Source organism: Babylonia areolata, chromosome 21 (assembly GCF_041734735.1).
Source record: "Babylonia areolata isolate BAREFJ2019XMU chromosome 21, ASM4173473v1, whole genome shotgun sequence".
NCBI classification, from domain to species: Eukaryota; Metazoa; Mollusca; class Gastropoda; order Neogastropoda; family Buccinidae; genus Babylonia; species Babylonia areolata.
Window position 1 is genome coordinate 4,734,931 of NC_134896.1, and position 13,723 is coordinate 4,748,653.

General features: G+C 48.1%; 1 protein-coding gene across 1 annotated transcript in view; it reads left to right on the forward strand.

Annotated features, from left to right (window-relative positions):
• LOC143296012 (usherin-like) overlaps positions 1-13,723 on the forward strand; it is a 168,276-nt gene that overhangs the window by 140,751 nt on the left and 13,802 nt on the right. Inside the window, exons 60-64 of the mRNA XM_076607750.1 lie at positions 1,524-1,719; positions 2,058-2,165; positions 2,622-5,621; positions 9,183-9,382; positions 11,274-11,369. Coding sequence (XP_076463865.1) covers positions 1,524-1,719; positions 2,058-2,165; positions 2,622-5,621; positions 9,183-9,382; positions 11,274-11,369 — 3,600 coding nt within the window. The remainder of the gene's footprint in view (positions 1-1,523; positions 1,720-2,057; positions 2,166-2,621; positions 5,622-9,182; positions 9,383-11,273; positions 11,370-13,723) is intronic.

Genomic DNA, 13,723 nt, shown 5'->3' on the forward strand with positions numbered 1-13,723 from the left:
TGTCTGTGAGATGCAGGTGTGTGGTGATGACACTGACATGTGTGTGTGTGTCAGGCACAGGTGTGTGACCATTATGATGACATGTCTGTCAGGTACAGGTGTGTGACCATTATGATGACATGTCTGTCAGGTACAGGTAGTGTGACCATGATGATGACATGTCAGGTACAGGTAGTGTGACCATGATGATGCCATGTCTGTCAGGTACAGGTGTGTGACCATGATGTTGACATGTCTGTCAGGTACAGGTAGTGTGACCGTGATGATGACATGTCTTTCAGGTACAGGTAGTGTGACCGTGATGATGACATGTCTGTCAGGTACAGGTAGTGTGACCATGATGATGACATGTCTGTCAGGTACAGGTAGTGTGACCATGATGATGACATGTCAGGTACAGGTAGTGTGACCATGATGTTGACATGTCTGTCAGGTACAGGTAGTGTGACCATGATGATGACATGTCAGGTACAGGTAGTGTGACCATGATGATGACATGTCAGGTACAGGTAGTGTGACCATGATGATGACATGTCAGGTACAGGTAGTGTGACCATGACAATGACATGTCTCTGTCAGGTACAGGTAGTGTGACCATGATGATGACATGTCAGGTACAGGTAGTGTGACCATGATGATGACATGTCAGGTACAGGTGTGTGACCATGATGATGACATGTCAGGTACAGGTAGTGTGACCATGATGATGACATGTCAGGTACAGGTAGTGTGACCATGATGATGACATGTCAGGTACAGGTAGTGTGACCATGATGATGACATGTCAGGTACAGGTGTGTGACCATGATGATGACATGTCTGTCAGGTACAGGTAGTGTGACCATGATGATGACATGTCAGGTACAGGTAGTGTGACCATGATGATGACATGTCAGGTACAGGTAGTGTGACCATGATGATGACATGTCTGTCAGGTACAGGTGTGTGACCATGATGATGACATGTCAGGTACAGGTAGTGTGACCATGATGATGACATGTCTGTCAGGTACAGGTAGTGTGACCGTGATGATGACATGTCTTTCAGGTACAGGTAGTGTGACCATGATGATGACATGTCAGGTACAGGTAGTGTGACCATGATGATGACATGTCTGTCAGGTACAGGTGTGTGACCATGATGATGACATGTCAGGTACAGGTAGTGTGACCATGATGATGACATGTCTGTCAGGTACAGGTAGTGTGACTGTGATGATGACATGTCTTTCAGGTACAGGTAGTGTGACCATGATGATGACATGTCTTTCAGGTACAGGTAGTGTGACCATGATGATGACATGTCTGTCAGGTACAGGTAGTGTGACCATGATGTTGACATGTCAGGTACAGGTAGTGTGACCATGATGATGACATGTCAGGTACAGGTAGTGTGACCATGATGATGACATGTCAGGTACAGGTGTGTGACCATGATGTTGACATGTCAGGTACAGGTGTGTGACCATGATGATGACATGTCAGGTACAGGTAGTGTGACCATGATGATGCCATGTCTCTCAGGTACAGGTGGCCAGTGCCCAGGGAGTGCCGGAGGAGGTGCCGGCCCCGGGGGTGAGGGTGCTGGGCCCCACCATCCTGCAGGTGAGCATCCAGGCGCCGGGTCGGCCCAACGGGGAGGTAACCCACTACACTGTGCACATCACCCAGAGACCGGAGAAACCCTCTGTCACGACCCCACAGGACATCCGCGTGGAAGGTGTGCTTTTTGGAATCGTTATTGTCATGCATGCATGTATGTACACACGCACACACACATCACATGCAGGCATATACAGTCATACACACATACACACACACACCATACACACACACACATATACCACATACAGGCATACACACACACACACACACACACACACACTCACTATAGACATGCATAGACACACATGCGCACACACTTGCGCGCGCACATGCGCATGCGCGCACACACACTCTCTCTCTCTCTCTCTCACGCACACACACACACACACACACACACACACTCACACACAGAACTTTAAAGTTGTTGTAAAGAACAATGGTGTGTGTGTGCAGGACTTGAACCCTACACCCTGTACACAGTGTATGTGGAGGTGTGTACCGCTGTGGGCTGTGCCTACAGTCCTGACGTCAACGTCACCACTGCAGAGGGAACGCCTCAAGGTGGGCCATTAACCTTACTTACTTACATACTTGCTTGCTTACTTACTGACTGACTGACTTACAAACTTACGTGCGTGCTTACTTACATATGTACTTGCTAACTTACTTACGTACTTATATATGTACTTGTTTTCTTTCTTACTCACTCACTTACTCACTTACGTACTTTCTTACTTGCATACTACTTGCATACTTATTTGCGTATCTACTTGCATACTTATTTGTGTATCTACTTGCATACTTACGCACATACATACATACTTACTTATGAAGTGCTCATTACGCCTTGTGGCATGCAGGACATCAAGGACTGTACACCACTGAAGGCCTTGTAGTGTGCGGGGAAAGAGGGGAACAAAGATTGTTGTGAATGAAAGTCAGTGGAAACCTGACAGCTTCAGACATAATCTGTGTCAATGTTCTACAGTGGGTGTTGCGGGATGTGTGTGCTGACAGGTGTGGACACGCCCACAGTGGTGGTGATGTCAGCCACGACAGTGGATGTGTTCTGGAAAGCCCCAGACAAGCTCAACGGTCAGCTGAGGGCCTACACCCTCTTCCTGTCGGACGTGGGCGGTCAGCGCACCGTGTACAATGGAAGTGAACTCTCTGCCCGTGTGGAGAACCTGATCCCTGGCAGGACGTACGCCTTCGTGCTGGGGGTCAGCACCAACGGGGGTCGCACGGACAGCCCATCCTCATCCCTCATCATGCCGCTCAGAACACCCCTGCAGGTGCCTCCCCCCCACACGGTCACCGTGGAGAGCGCCACAGAGATCAAGGTCTTCTGGGACCCCGTGAACTCCACAGAGGGCCCCATCGGTCAGTACCGCGTGTTGCTGAACGTCGGTGAGGAAACGGAGATGAAAACGGGAGTGGGGACGGCGTTGTCGGTCACCCTGTCAGGACTCAAGCCGTTCACGGTGTACAAAGTACGGCTGCAGGCATGTCTGGAGGGCGAGTCCAATGGGTGTGGGACCAGCGGCGTTGTTAACGTCACCACCTGGGAGGCCCCCCCTGAGGGGCAGGCCGCTCCCCGCCTCGCCGCTATCGCTTCTGATGGTGTCAGGATTGAGTGGGATGACCCGACCAGTCCTAATGGGATCATCCGGTACTTCCGCATCTTTCAGCGCACCGGCGGATCGGCGGACAGTGACATTTTGATCAACCAGGTGTCTGGTGATACTCACCGCTACATCCACTCGGGGCCGGACCTGAAGCCATACTCTGTGTACCAGTACGGCGTCATGGCCTTCAACTCTAAAGGCAGCACCGGTATCAAGTACGCCAGCGTCAGAACACTTCCAGCGCCACCTGCTGGTCTGGAAGTGCCCTCTGTGACGAGGACTGGGGCCTACAGTGTGGCTCTGGAGTGGACCCCACCCCTGCAGCCCAACGGAGTCATCTCCACGTACAATGTCTATTACCAGCTGGTAGGTGTGGAGTCCGCAGCGGAGGGCATAGTGACGGTTGACGGCAACACGACGGATACGTCGGTCAGTGGCCTGCAGCCCCACTCACAGTACCAGCTGTGGCTGGAGGCGGTTAACACCAAGGGGAGTGCAGTCAGTGCCAAGGTCCCTGTCTCCACAGAGCAAGCATCACCCTCAGGCCTCCAGCCCTTTTCTGTGGAGAAAATCGACTCTGGCAAAGCTGTGGTGCTGACCTGGGACCCCCCCAGCAAACCCAACGGTGTCATCACCACCTACAGGATATATGAAAGGTCGGATCAACAAAACGCCATCTATAAAGGAGTGAGTCGCTTGTATCTTTTCCAGAGGCTGCAGCCATACACAGAGTACTTTGTCAGACAAGAGGCATGCACCATCGTAGGCTGTACTGTGGGTAAAGAGGAATCGTTTTACACTGCTGAGGTGCCTCCCGAGGCACTACCCATTCCCACTGTTGGCACGGTGATGGCAGACAGTGCTGTGATCCGGTGGTCACGACCCCTCAACGCCAACGGTAAGATCCTGTCGTATGAGGTGTACAGAAGGTCCACCCCGTTACGACGCAGGCGACAAGCAGAGGACTCGGGTCTGCCCGGAGAGCTGGTGTTTCGAACCCTGGACACGGACCAGGACTCGTACGAGTACAACGACACGGCCCTGGAGCCCTACACACAGTATGAATACAAGGTGCGAGCATCGAACTCGCAGGGCTTCACAGACAGTCCCTGGCAGACCATCCAGACCAAGCAGGCAGCCCCAGAGGGAGTGACGCCCCCTGACGTGTCCTACGTGGAGGGCAACGTCAACTGGCTCAATGTGACCTGGTCCCCCCCAGTCAGCCCCAACGGGGTGTTGCAGAGCTACCGCCTCCAGCAGAACTCCTCCATCCCTCTCAGCCTGCCCCCTGATGGGCCTCTGTACTACATGTTCAGGGAGCTGCAGGCCTTCACGTGGTACAGCTTCACGCTCACGGTGTGTTCAGGGGGAGGGTGCACCAGCAGCGATCCAAAGGTGATCAGGACGAGGGAGGATGCCCCTCTCTCCGTCAGTCCCCCCATGCTGACCCCCCTCAGTCCCTCCGCCATACGAGCCAACTGGTCAGCTCCGGAGATGAGCAACGGAGAAATACTACGGTACCGGCTGAGCATGGACGACGCAGTGGTGTATGAAGGGCTGGACATGGAGCACACTGTGGACAGCCTGGTACCGTACCAGCAGTACACCTTCTTCCTCACGGCCTGCACTCAGGGCGGCTGCACCGACAGTGACCGCATCACGGGCCGGCCAGAAGACTCCCCGCCCACAGACATGGACGCTCCTTTGCTGCGTGTCGTCAGCTCTTCAGCCATTGAGGTGTCTTGGTCAGCCCCCACACAGCCCAACGGCGTCATATCCTCTTATGACGTGAGACGAGACGGGAATCTGATTTTCACGGACAGCATAACCCCTGACGGAGTGCTGGTGACGGTGTACACAGACTACGAGCTGCAGCCAGGGGAGGAGTACACATACACCATTATTGCCAGGAACAGGAAGGGCAGCGTGGAGAGCCCCCCTTCCAAGGGGCGCACCTACTCCACCTCCCCCAGCGGTCTGGACCCTCCCACCCTCACCCCCTCCTCCACCTCCGTCCAGGCCAGCTGGTTACCCCCCCTGCAACCCAACGGACAGATCGTCAACTACACACTGTACCTGGCCAACACTGTGGTGTGCACCGGGCCCAGCGACCAGCGCAGCTGCGTGGTGTCAGGTCTGAGTTTCTTTACCCCCTACACGTTTCGCCTGCAGGCCTGCACTGAGCGGGGGTGCGAACTCAGCCTCCCCACCAGCACGCGAACCCTGGAGGCGCCCCCCGAGCAGCTGGGGGAACCCTCGCTGATGGCGCTGGCTGATGCCTTGGGAGCTCACGATGCTGTGCGAGCCACCTGGCAGCCCCCGGCCCGACCCAACGGTGTGGTTCTCCACTACAGGCTGCAGCGAAGGACTGTCACTGTCAGCCAGGCTGGTCAGTCCTGTGACACTTGTGTGTTGTGCAAGATGTTATTGTCTTAACGTGTGTGTGTGTGTGTGTGTGTGTGTGTGTGTGTGTGTGTGCATTTTACTTCTATATAATTTATTTGTTGGATGTTTTTATTTGTATATATTGTTGTGCAGTATCTTATTGTCTTAACATTTGTGTGTGGATGTGTATGTGTGTGTGGTTTGTTTTAGTCTATCATCAGCCGTTGTGAATTCTTATTTTGACTAGTTTTAATCTCCTTTTATGGTGCACATGATCACTTTATGTTGATGTTTACAACGAGCCTGTGATAGCATTAGTTAATTTCCATGTGGATTAATAAAATGTTTTTGATTGATTGATTAGATAATGATTCATGTCAGTGCAACACCCTCAAACTGCTCCCACCCCCTGCTGGGTTTTTCCCTGGGGTCATTCTGGGCTAGCTGTGAATACCCCTCATGGTCATTTTGTGGCTGCTGTTCAGAATCAACACCCTTCTTGTGGGGAAAGAACTCCCTGCAGTTTGTATCAAGGGGTTCTGACCATAAAAACCCACGGCAACAAAAGGCTTGTCCCCAGAGAAAAACAACAACACTTTGATAGGAAAACAATACACTTGTTGGCAGGTGGAAAAGGGGTGGTACAGCTCTCACTGCAGTGACACGCTCTTCCTGGGGAGAGCAGGGGAGAGCAGCTCGAATGATACGCACAGCCATCTGGTGTGACAGAATAGTAGTACAGTTCAATACAGTACACTACAGAGCAGTACAGTACAATGCAGTACAATACAACACACTACAATGTAATACAATGCAATACAATACAATACAGTACATGGTACAGTGCAGTGCAATTCAATACAGAACAGTACAGTACAATACAATGGAATACAATACAGTGAAATACACAGTACAGTGCAGTACAACACAGCACAGTACAACACAGCACAGTACAGTACAACACAGCACAGTACAACACAGTACAGTACAACACAGCACAGTACAACACAGCACAGTACAGTACAACACAGCACAGTACAACACAGCACAGTACAGTACAACACAGCACAGTACACCACAGCACAGCACAGTGCAACACAGCACAGTACAACACAGCACAGTACAGTACAGTACAGTACAGTACAGTACAGTACAACACAGCACAGTACAATACAACACAGCACAGTCGAGTGCAACACAGCACAGTACAGTACAACGCAACACAGTACAACACAGAACAACACAGCACAGTACAGTACAACACAGTACAGTACAACACAGCACAGTACAGCACAGTGCAGTACAACACAACACAGCACGGTACAGTACAATACAGTACAGTACAGTACAACACAGCACAGTACAACACAGCACAGTACAGTACAACACAGCACAGTACAACACAGCACAGTACAACACAGCACAGTACAACACAACACAGCACAGTACAACACAGCACAGTACAACACAGCACAGTACAGTACAGCACAGCACAGTACAACACAGCACAGCACAGTACAACACAGCACAGTACAGTACAACACAGCACAGTACAACACAGCACAGTACAGTACAGTACAGTACAGTACAGTACAACACAGCACAGTACAACACAGCACAGTACAGTACAACACAGCACAGTACAACACAGCACAGTACAGTACAACACAGCACAGTACAACACAGCACAGTACAGTACAACACAGCACAGTACAGTACAACACAGTACAGCACAACACCGCACAGTACAACACAGTGCAGTACAGTACAACACAGCACAGTACAGTACAACACAGCACAGTACAACACAGCACAGTACAGTACAATACAGTACAGTACAACACAGCACAGTACAGTACAACACAGCACAGTACAACACAGTACAGTACAATACAGTACAGTACAACACAGCACAGTACAATACAGCACAGTACAACACAGTGCAGTACAACACAGCACAGTACAACACAGCACAGTACAGTACAACACAGTACAGTACAACACAACACAGCACAGTACAACACAGTACAGTACAACACAGTACAGTACAGTACAACACAGTACAGTACAACACAGTACAGTACAACACAGTACAGTACAACACAGTACAGTACAACACAGCACAGTACAACACAGTACAGTACAACACAGTACAGTACAACACAGTACAGTACAGTACAACACAGTACAGTACAACACAGTACAGTACAACACAGTGCAGTACAACACAGTACAGTACAGTACAACACAGTACAGTACAACACAGCAGAGAGAGGGAGCGGCCGAAAGTCTAACATGAAAGGTAGAGCACGATGCTTTGCAAATCAAACAAATATCGGCATCATTTCCAAACCAACATTGCGCAAATTTCTTCAAAACGGAACAGAGTCTCTGTGGGCCTTTCCAAATACAATAGACTGAGCAACACACTAGACGCCACGTTCTTGGCATCAGAGATCTTTTCCCATCCCTCTTGGCAGCCTCTGTGCGTGTGCGTGTGTGGATGTGTGTGTTTGTGTGGATGTGTGGGTCTGTGTTTTTGAGTGCGTTTGTGAATGCGCGAGAGTGTAAGTGTACACAAGTGTCAGGAGAGATCTGTGTACGGATGTGTGTGTGTGTGTGTATATATATATATATATATATATATATATATATATATATATATATATATATATATATATATATATATATCTTTGTATATATGTGTGGGGGTTGGGGGTGGGAGATATGGGCGTATATGTGTGTGCTTGTACAAGTAAGTGTTCATCTCTGTGAGTGTGTGTTTGCGTGCGTGTGTGTGTGTGTGTGTGTGTGTGCCGTGGAAGCTGCGATACGTAGGCTAGAAATGAGTGTGTGGAGGAGGGGGTTGGAGGAGGTGCAAGGTAATGTGTGTGTGTGTGTGTGTGTGTGTGTTGGAGCTCATGTACGTTTATATGTATTTGACTGTACTTTCATATCTGTGAAACTGCATGTTTGGTGCATTTCTGTTATGCATGTGTGGGTGTATGTGTGAATGTGTGTCGTCATATTTTACATTCATTCGCTTAATTATCACCATTGTTGTCTTATTTATTTATTTATTTATTTTTTATTATTATCATTTTATTAGTATTACTATTATTATTACTACTACCTTTTTCTATATTATAATTATTATTTATTTATTTATTTATTTATTTATGTAAGCTTATCTATTATTTATTCCCCCCCCCCCTTTTTTTTTTTTTTTTTTTTTTTTTTTTCTCAAGGCCTGACTAAGCGCGTTGGGTTACGCTGCTGGTCAGGCATCTGCTTGGCAGATGTGGTGTAGCGTATATGGTTTGTCCGAGCGCAGTGACGCCTCCTTGAGCAACTGAAACTGAAACTGAAACAGCACAGTACAACACAGCACAGTACAGTACAACACAGTACAGTACAACACAACACAGTACAGTACAACACAGCACAGTACAACACAGCACAGTACAGTACAATACAGTACAGTACAACACAGTACAGTACAACACAGCACAGCACAACACAGCACAGCACAATGAAGTCAATGAAGAGCACTGCTGTGTTCCAGGCAACAGTTACGGCAGTGCCGTGACAGTGTACAATGGAACAGCCATGGAGTACACAGACAGGGATGAGGCACTGCTGCCGTTCCGGAGCTACCAGTACATGGTGATGGCCATCAACAGCGCCGGCCAGGCCAACAGCCCCTGGGCCGACGTCACCACGCGGCAGGGACCTCCCACCTTTGTCGACCCTCCCGTCATTGTGGTGGGTCAGGGGGGGGGGGGGGGGGGGGGAAGGGGGGTGAGGAGGGGCTAGGGGGGGAGTGTTGGGATCACCTGCTTTATTGTTTCTGTCCGGTTTCCCAACTCTTTCCTCTGCCTCAGTATTATTGTTGTCATTGTGATAGTTGCTACGGCGCGATGCCACAATACACAGTTGAGTGTGTTCAGTATGTGTGGGTATAGACCATCAGTTTAGTTCAGTTATTCATTGTGCGCAGCTTTGGTGCATGTGTGTATAAAGTGTACAAGTAGTTTGTTTCTGTGTGTGATGTGTGTGTGTGTGTGTGTGTGTGTGTGTGACTAATGAATTCAGAAACTCAGAACCAGGTGACATGTAAGACTTGTTTGTTTCTTGATTTCAGATATGCACATTAAAGCCTGTTTTCTGTCAAGACATTTGAATAAGATTTGAATACAGTTTAAAAAGTCTCTCAGAACACACCTCTTCTGTTCTGCCTTCCATCTTACTGACTGTTACGCTTCCAGAACTCAGATGGCAATGTGTGTGTTTGATATTTGTATTTGTTTGTGCAGTGTATGTGCATATGCTGGTTTGTCTGTGGTTTATCGAGCTTGATTGTATTTTGTATTTGTATTTGTATTTCTTTTTATCACAACAGATTTCTCTGTGTGAAACTCGGGCTGCTCTCCCCAGGGAGAGCACGTCGCTATACTACAGCGCCACCCATTTTTTTGTATTTTTTTCCTGCATGCAGTTTTATTTGTTTTTCCTATCGATGTGGATTTTTCTACAGAATTTTGAGTGTTGGGATCACCTGCTTTATTGTTTCTGTCCGGTTTCCCAACTCTTTCCTCTGCCTCAGTATTATTGTTGTCATTGTGATAGCTGCTACGGCACAATGCCACAATACACAGTTGAGTGTGTTCAGTATGTGTGGGTATAGACCACCAGTTTAGTTCAGTTATTCATTGTGCGCAGCTTTGGTGCATGTGTGTATAAAGTGTACAAGTAGTTTGTTTCTCTGTGTGATGTGTGTGTGTGTGTGTGTGTGTGTGTGTGTGTGTGTGTGTGTGTGTGTGTGTGTGACTAATGAATTCAGAAACTCAGAACCAGGTGACATGTAAGACTTGTTTGTTTCTTGATTTCAGATATGCACATTAAAGCCTGTTTTCTGTCAAGACATTTGAATAAGATTTGAATACAGTTTAAAAAGTCTCTCAGAACACACCTCTTCTGTTCTGCCTTCCATCTTACTGACTGTTACGCTTCCAGAACTCAGATGGCAGTGTGTGTGTATTTGTTTGTGCAGTGTATGTGCATATGCTGGTTTGTCTGTGGTTTATCGTGCTTGATTGTATTTTTGTATTTGTATTTGTATTTCTTTTTATCACAACAGATTTCTCTGTGTGAAACTCGGGCTGCTCTCCCCAGGGAGAGCGCATCGCTACACTACAGCGCCACCCATTTTTTTGTATTTTTTCCTGCATGCAGTTTTATTTGTTTTTCCTATCGATGTGGATTTTTCTACAGAATTTTGCCAGGAACAACCCTTTTGTTGCCGTGGGTTCTTTTACATGTGCGAAGTGCATGCTGCACACGGGACCTTGGTTTATCGTCTCATCCGAATGACTTGCGTCCAGACCTCCACTCAAGGTCTAGTGGAGGGGGAGAAAATATCAGCGGCTGAACCGTGATTCTAACCAGCGCGCTCAGATTCTCTCGCTTCCTAGGCGGACGCGTTACCTCTAGGCCATCACTCCACATACTTGTGTGTATATAACTTTAATTGTAAACGCCATGAGCTCCCTGTCTGGGAGGTAAGCATCAATCTGCATTGTTACTATTGTTAGAAGTAGCAGTATTAGTTGTTTCATTATCAAAATGTCCTTTTAGGCAATGTGTCTTGTCACAGAGCACGTCAGCCACCACCATCACGGTGACAGTAACGCCACCTCAGCAGCCAAACGGTGTGATTCGCCTCTACAGTGTCCGTGTCAATGGCACTGTGGTAAGTGGGATGGAACATGATATGGATACCTCTATAGCACCTACCCTTGGTCAGAGACCAAGCTCCATTGGGGGCTCATCATTCGTTTCCTGTGTCATTCAATCAGGTGTTCAGCCACGCACACATACACACAGACACGTAACATTTTAATTGTATGACTGTTTTGTTTCTTTACCCCGCCATGTAGGCAGCCATACTCTGTTTTCGGGGGTGTGCATTCTCACACTGTGGTAAGTGGAATGGAACACCTTAATAGCATCCTCACACTGGTAATTGGGATGGAACACCTCTATAGCGTCCTCACACTGTGGTAATTGGGATGGAACACCTCTATAGCGTCCTCACACTGTGGTAAGTGGGATGGAACACCTCTGTAGCATCCTCACACTGTGGTAATTGGGATGGAACACCTCTATAGCGTCCTCACACTGTGGTAAGTGGGATGGAACACCTCTATAGCATCCTCACACTGTGGTAAGTGGGATGGAACACCTCTATAGCGTCCTCACACTGTGGTAAGTGGGATGGAACACCTCTATAGCATCCTCACACTGTGGTAAGTGGGATGGAACACCTCTATAGCGTCCTCACACTGTGGTAAGTGGGATGGAACACCTCTATAGCGTCCTCACACTGGTAAGTGGGATGGAACACCTCTGTAGCGTCCTCACACTGTGGTAATTGGGATGGAACACCTCTATAGTGTCCTTGTCAATGGCATTGTGGTAAGGGGGATGGAACACCTCTATAGTGGCATTGTGGCATTGTGGTAAGTGGGATGGAACACCTCTATAGCGTCCACACTGTGGTAATTGGGATGGAACACCTCTGTAGCGTCCACACTGTGGTAATTGGGATGGAACACCTCTATAGTGTCCTTGTCAATGGCATTGTGGTAAGGGGGATGGAACACCTTAGCCCCCTGTGTCCCAGATAAACCCAATGTCACTAATGTCACAACAACAGACCTAAGAGTATTCAAGTGGTGTTGGCTGAAAGAAGGTTGACTTGTTGAGTCCTGTGCCTGAGCATTGCACTTGGCGTCAAAATTTGTCCCATTAAAACTGTTCATATTCCAGCGTATGCATAAACTTCAAAAAAAAAGAAAAAAAAAGGAAATAACTTCTATTTTTTCGATGTGTCCACATGTAATTTGGAGGAAAAACATTACATTTTCTTTGTGTTTTTTTTCCCCCATCGGTCTGGAAGCCAGCGGAGGCTGGAGACTCCGCAGGGTTGAATGGGTTAAATCAGATAAATGATTGGTACAGTTCCGTTTTTAATTACACATACTTAACCGTGACCCAACTAGTGCAGACTCCGGCAGGGGTCTGACATTCCTGTCCTGTACAAACTACTATCCGCCTATGCGGAGAAAACGAAACTACGGCCGATAACCTCACGGAAGTAAGTAACCTCCCCTTGGTCCCGCTGGCTAGCGCCCTCTTTTTCCGGCAGCCAGTGGTTCTTCTTCTTCTTTGTTCGTGGGCTTCAACTCCCACGTTCACTCGTATATACGCGAGTGGGTTTTTACGTGTATGACCGTTTTTACCCCGCCATGTAGGCAGCCATACTCCGCTTTTGGGGGTGTGCATGCTGGGTATGTTCTTGTTTCCATAACCCACCAAACACTGACATGGATTACAGGATCTTTAACGTGCGTATTTGATCTTATGCTTGCGTATACACACGAAGGGGGTTCAGGCACTGGCAGGTCTGCACATGTGTTGACCTGGGAGATCGTAAAAATCTCCACCCTTTACCCACCAGGCGCCGTCACCGTGATTCGAACCCGGGACCCTCAGATCGAAAGTCCAACGCTTTAACCATTCGGCTATGGCGCCCGTCGGCAGCCAGTGGTGTGTCAAATTTGCTCCAGCCTGTTTAAAGAAGAAAGTGAATAAACTGGTCAGTCTGTTGTTACAGCGACGAACAAAACATACAAAACAAAACAGAAACAAAACCGAACTGAAAGGCTTTCAAGGCACAAGTTATATCGGCAGTGTTTGTGCTTTCCCTTGGAAAGTGCCTGAGCACAGAGCACTTCCACCCTTTTCTTCTGTGTTTTCTGTCTCCATGGGTATCTGTTTAAACAACCAATGTGGATTTTTTCCATTTTTCCACAGAATGTTTCCCGCGGACAACCCATATGTTGCTTTTTGTCATTTCTTTTATGTGCACTGAGTGCGTACTGCACGCAGGACCTTGGTTTGTTGTCTCAGTGACTAAACTTCCAGAAGTTTGCTCCCTTATCAGTGGTCATTTCCCTTCCCACAGGTTCCTGGTATATACATATGTATGTATGTATATATATATATATATATATATATATATATATATATATATATAGAGAG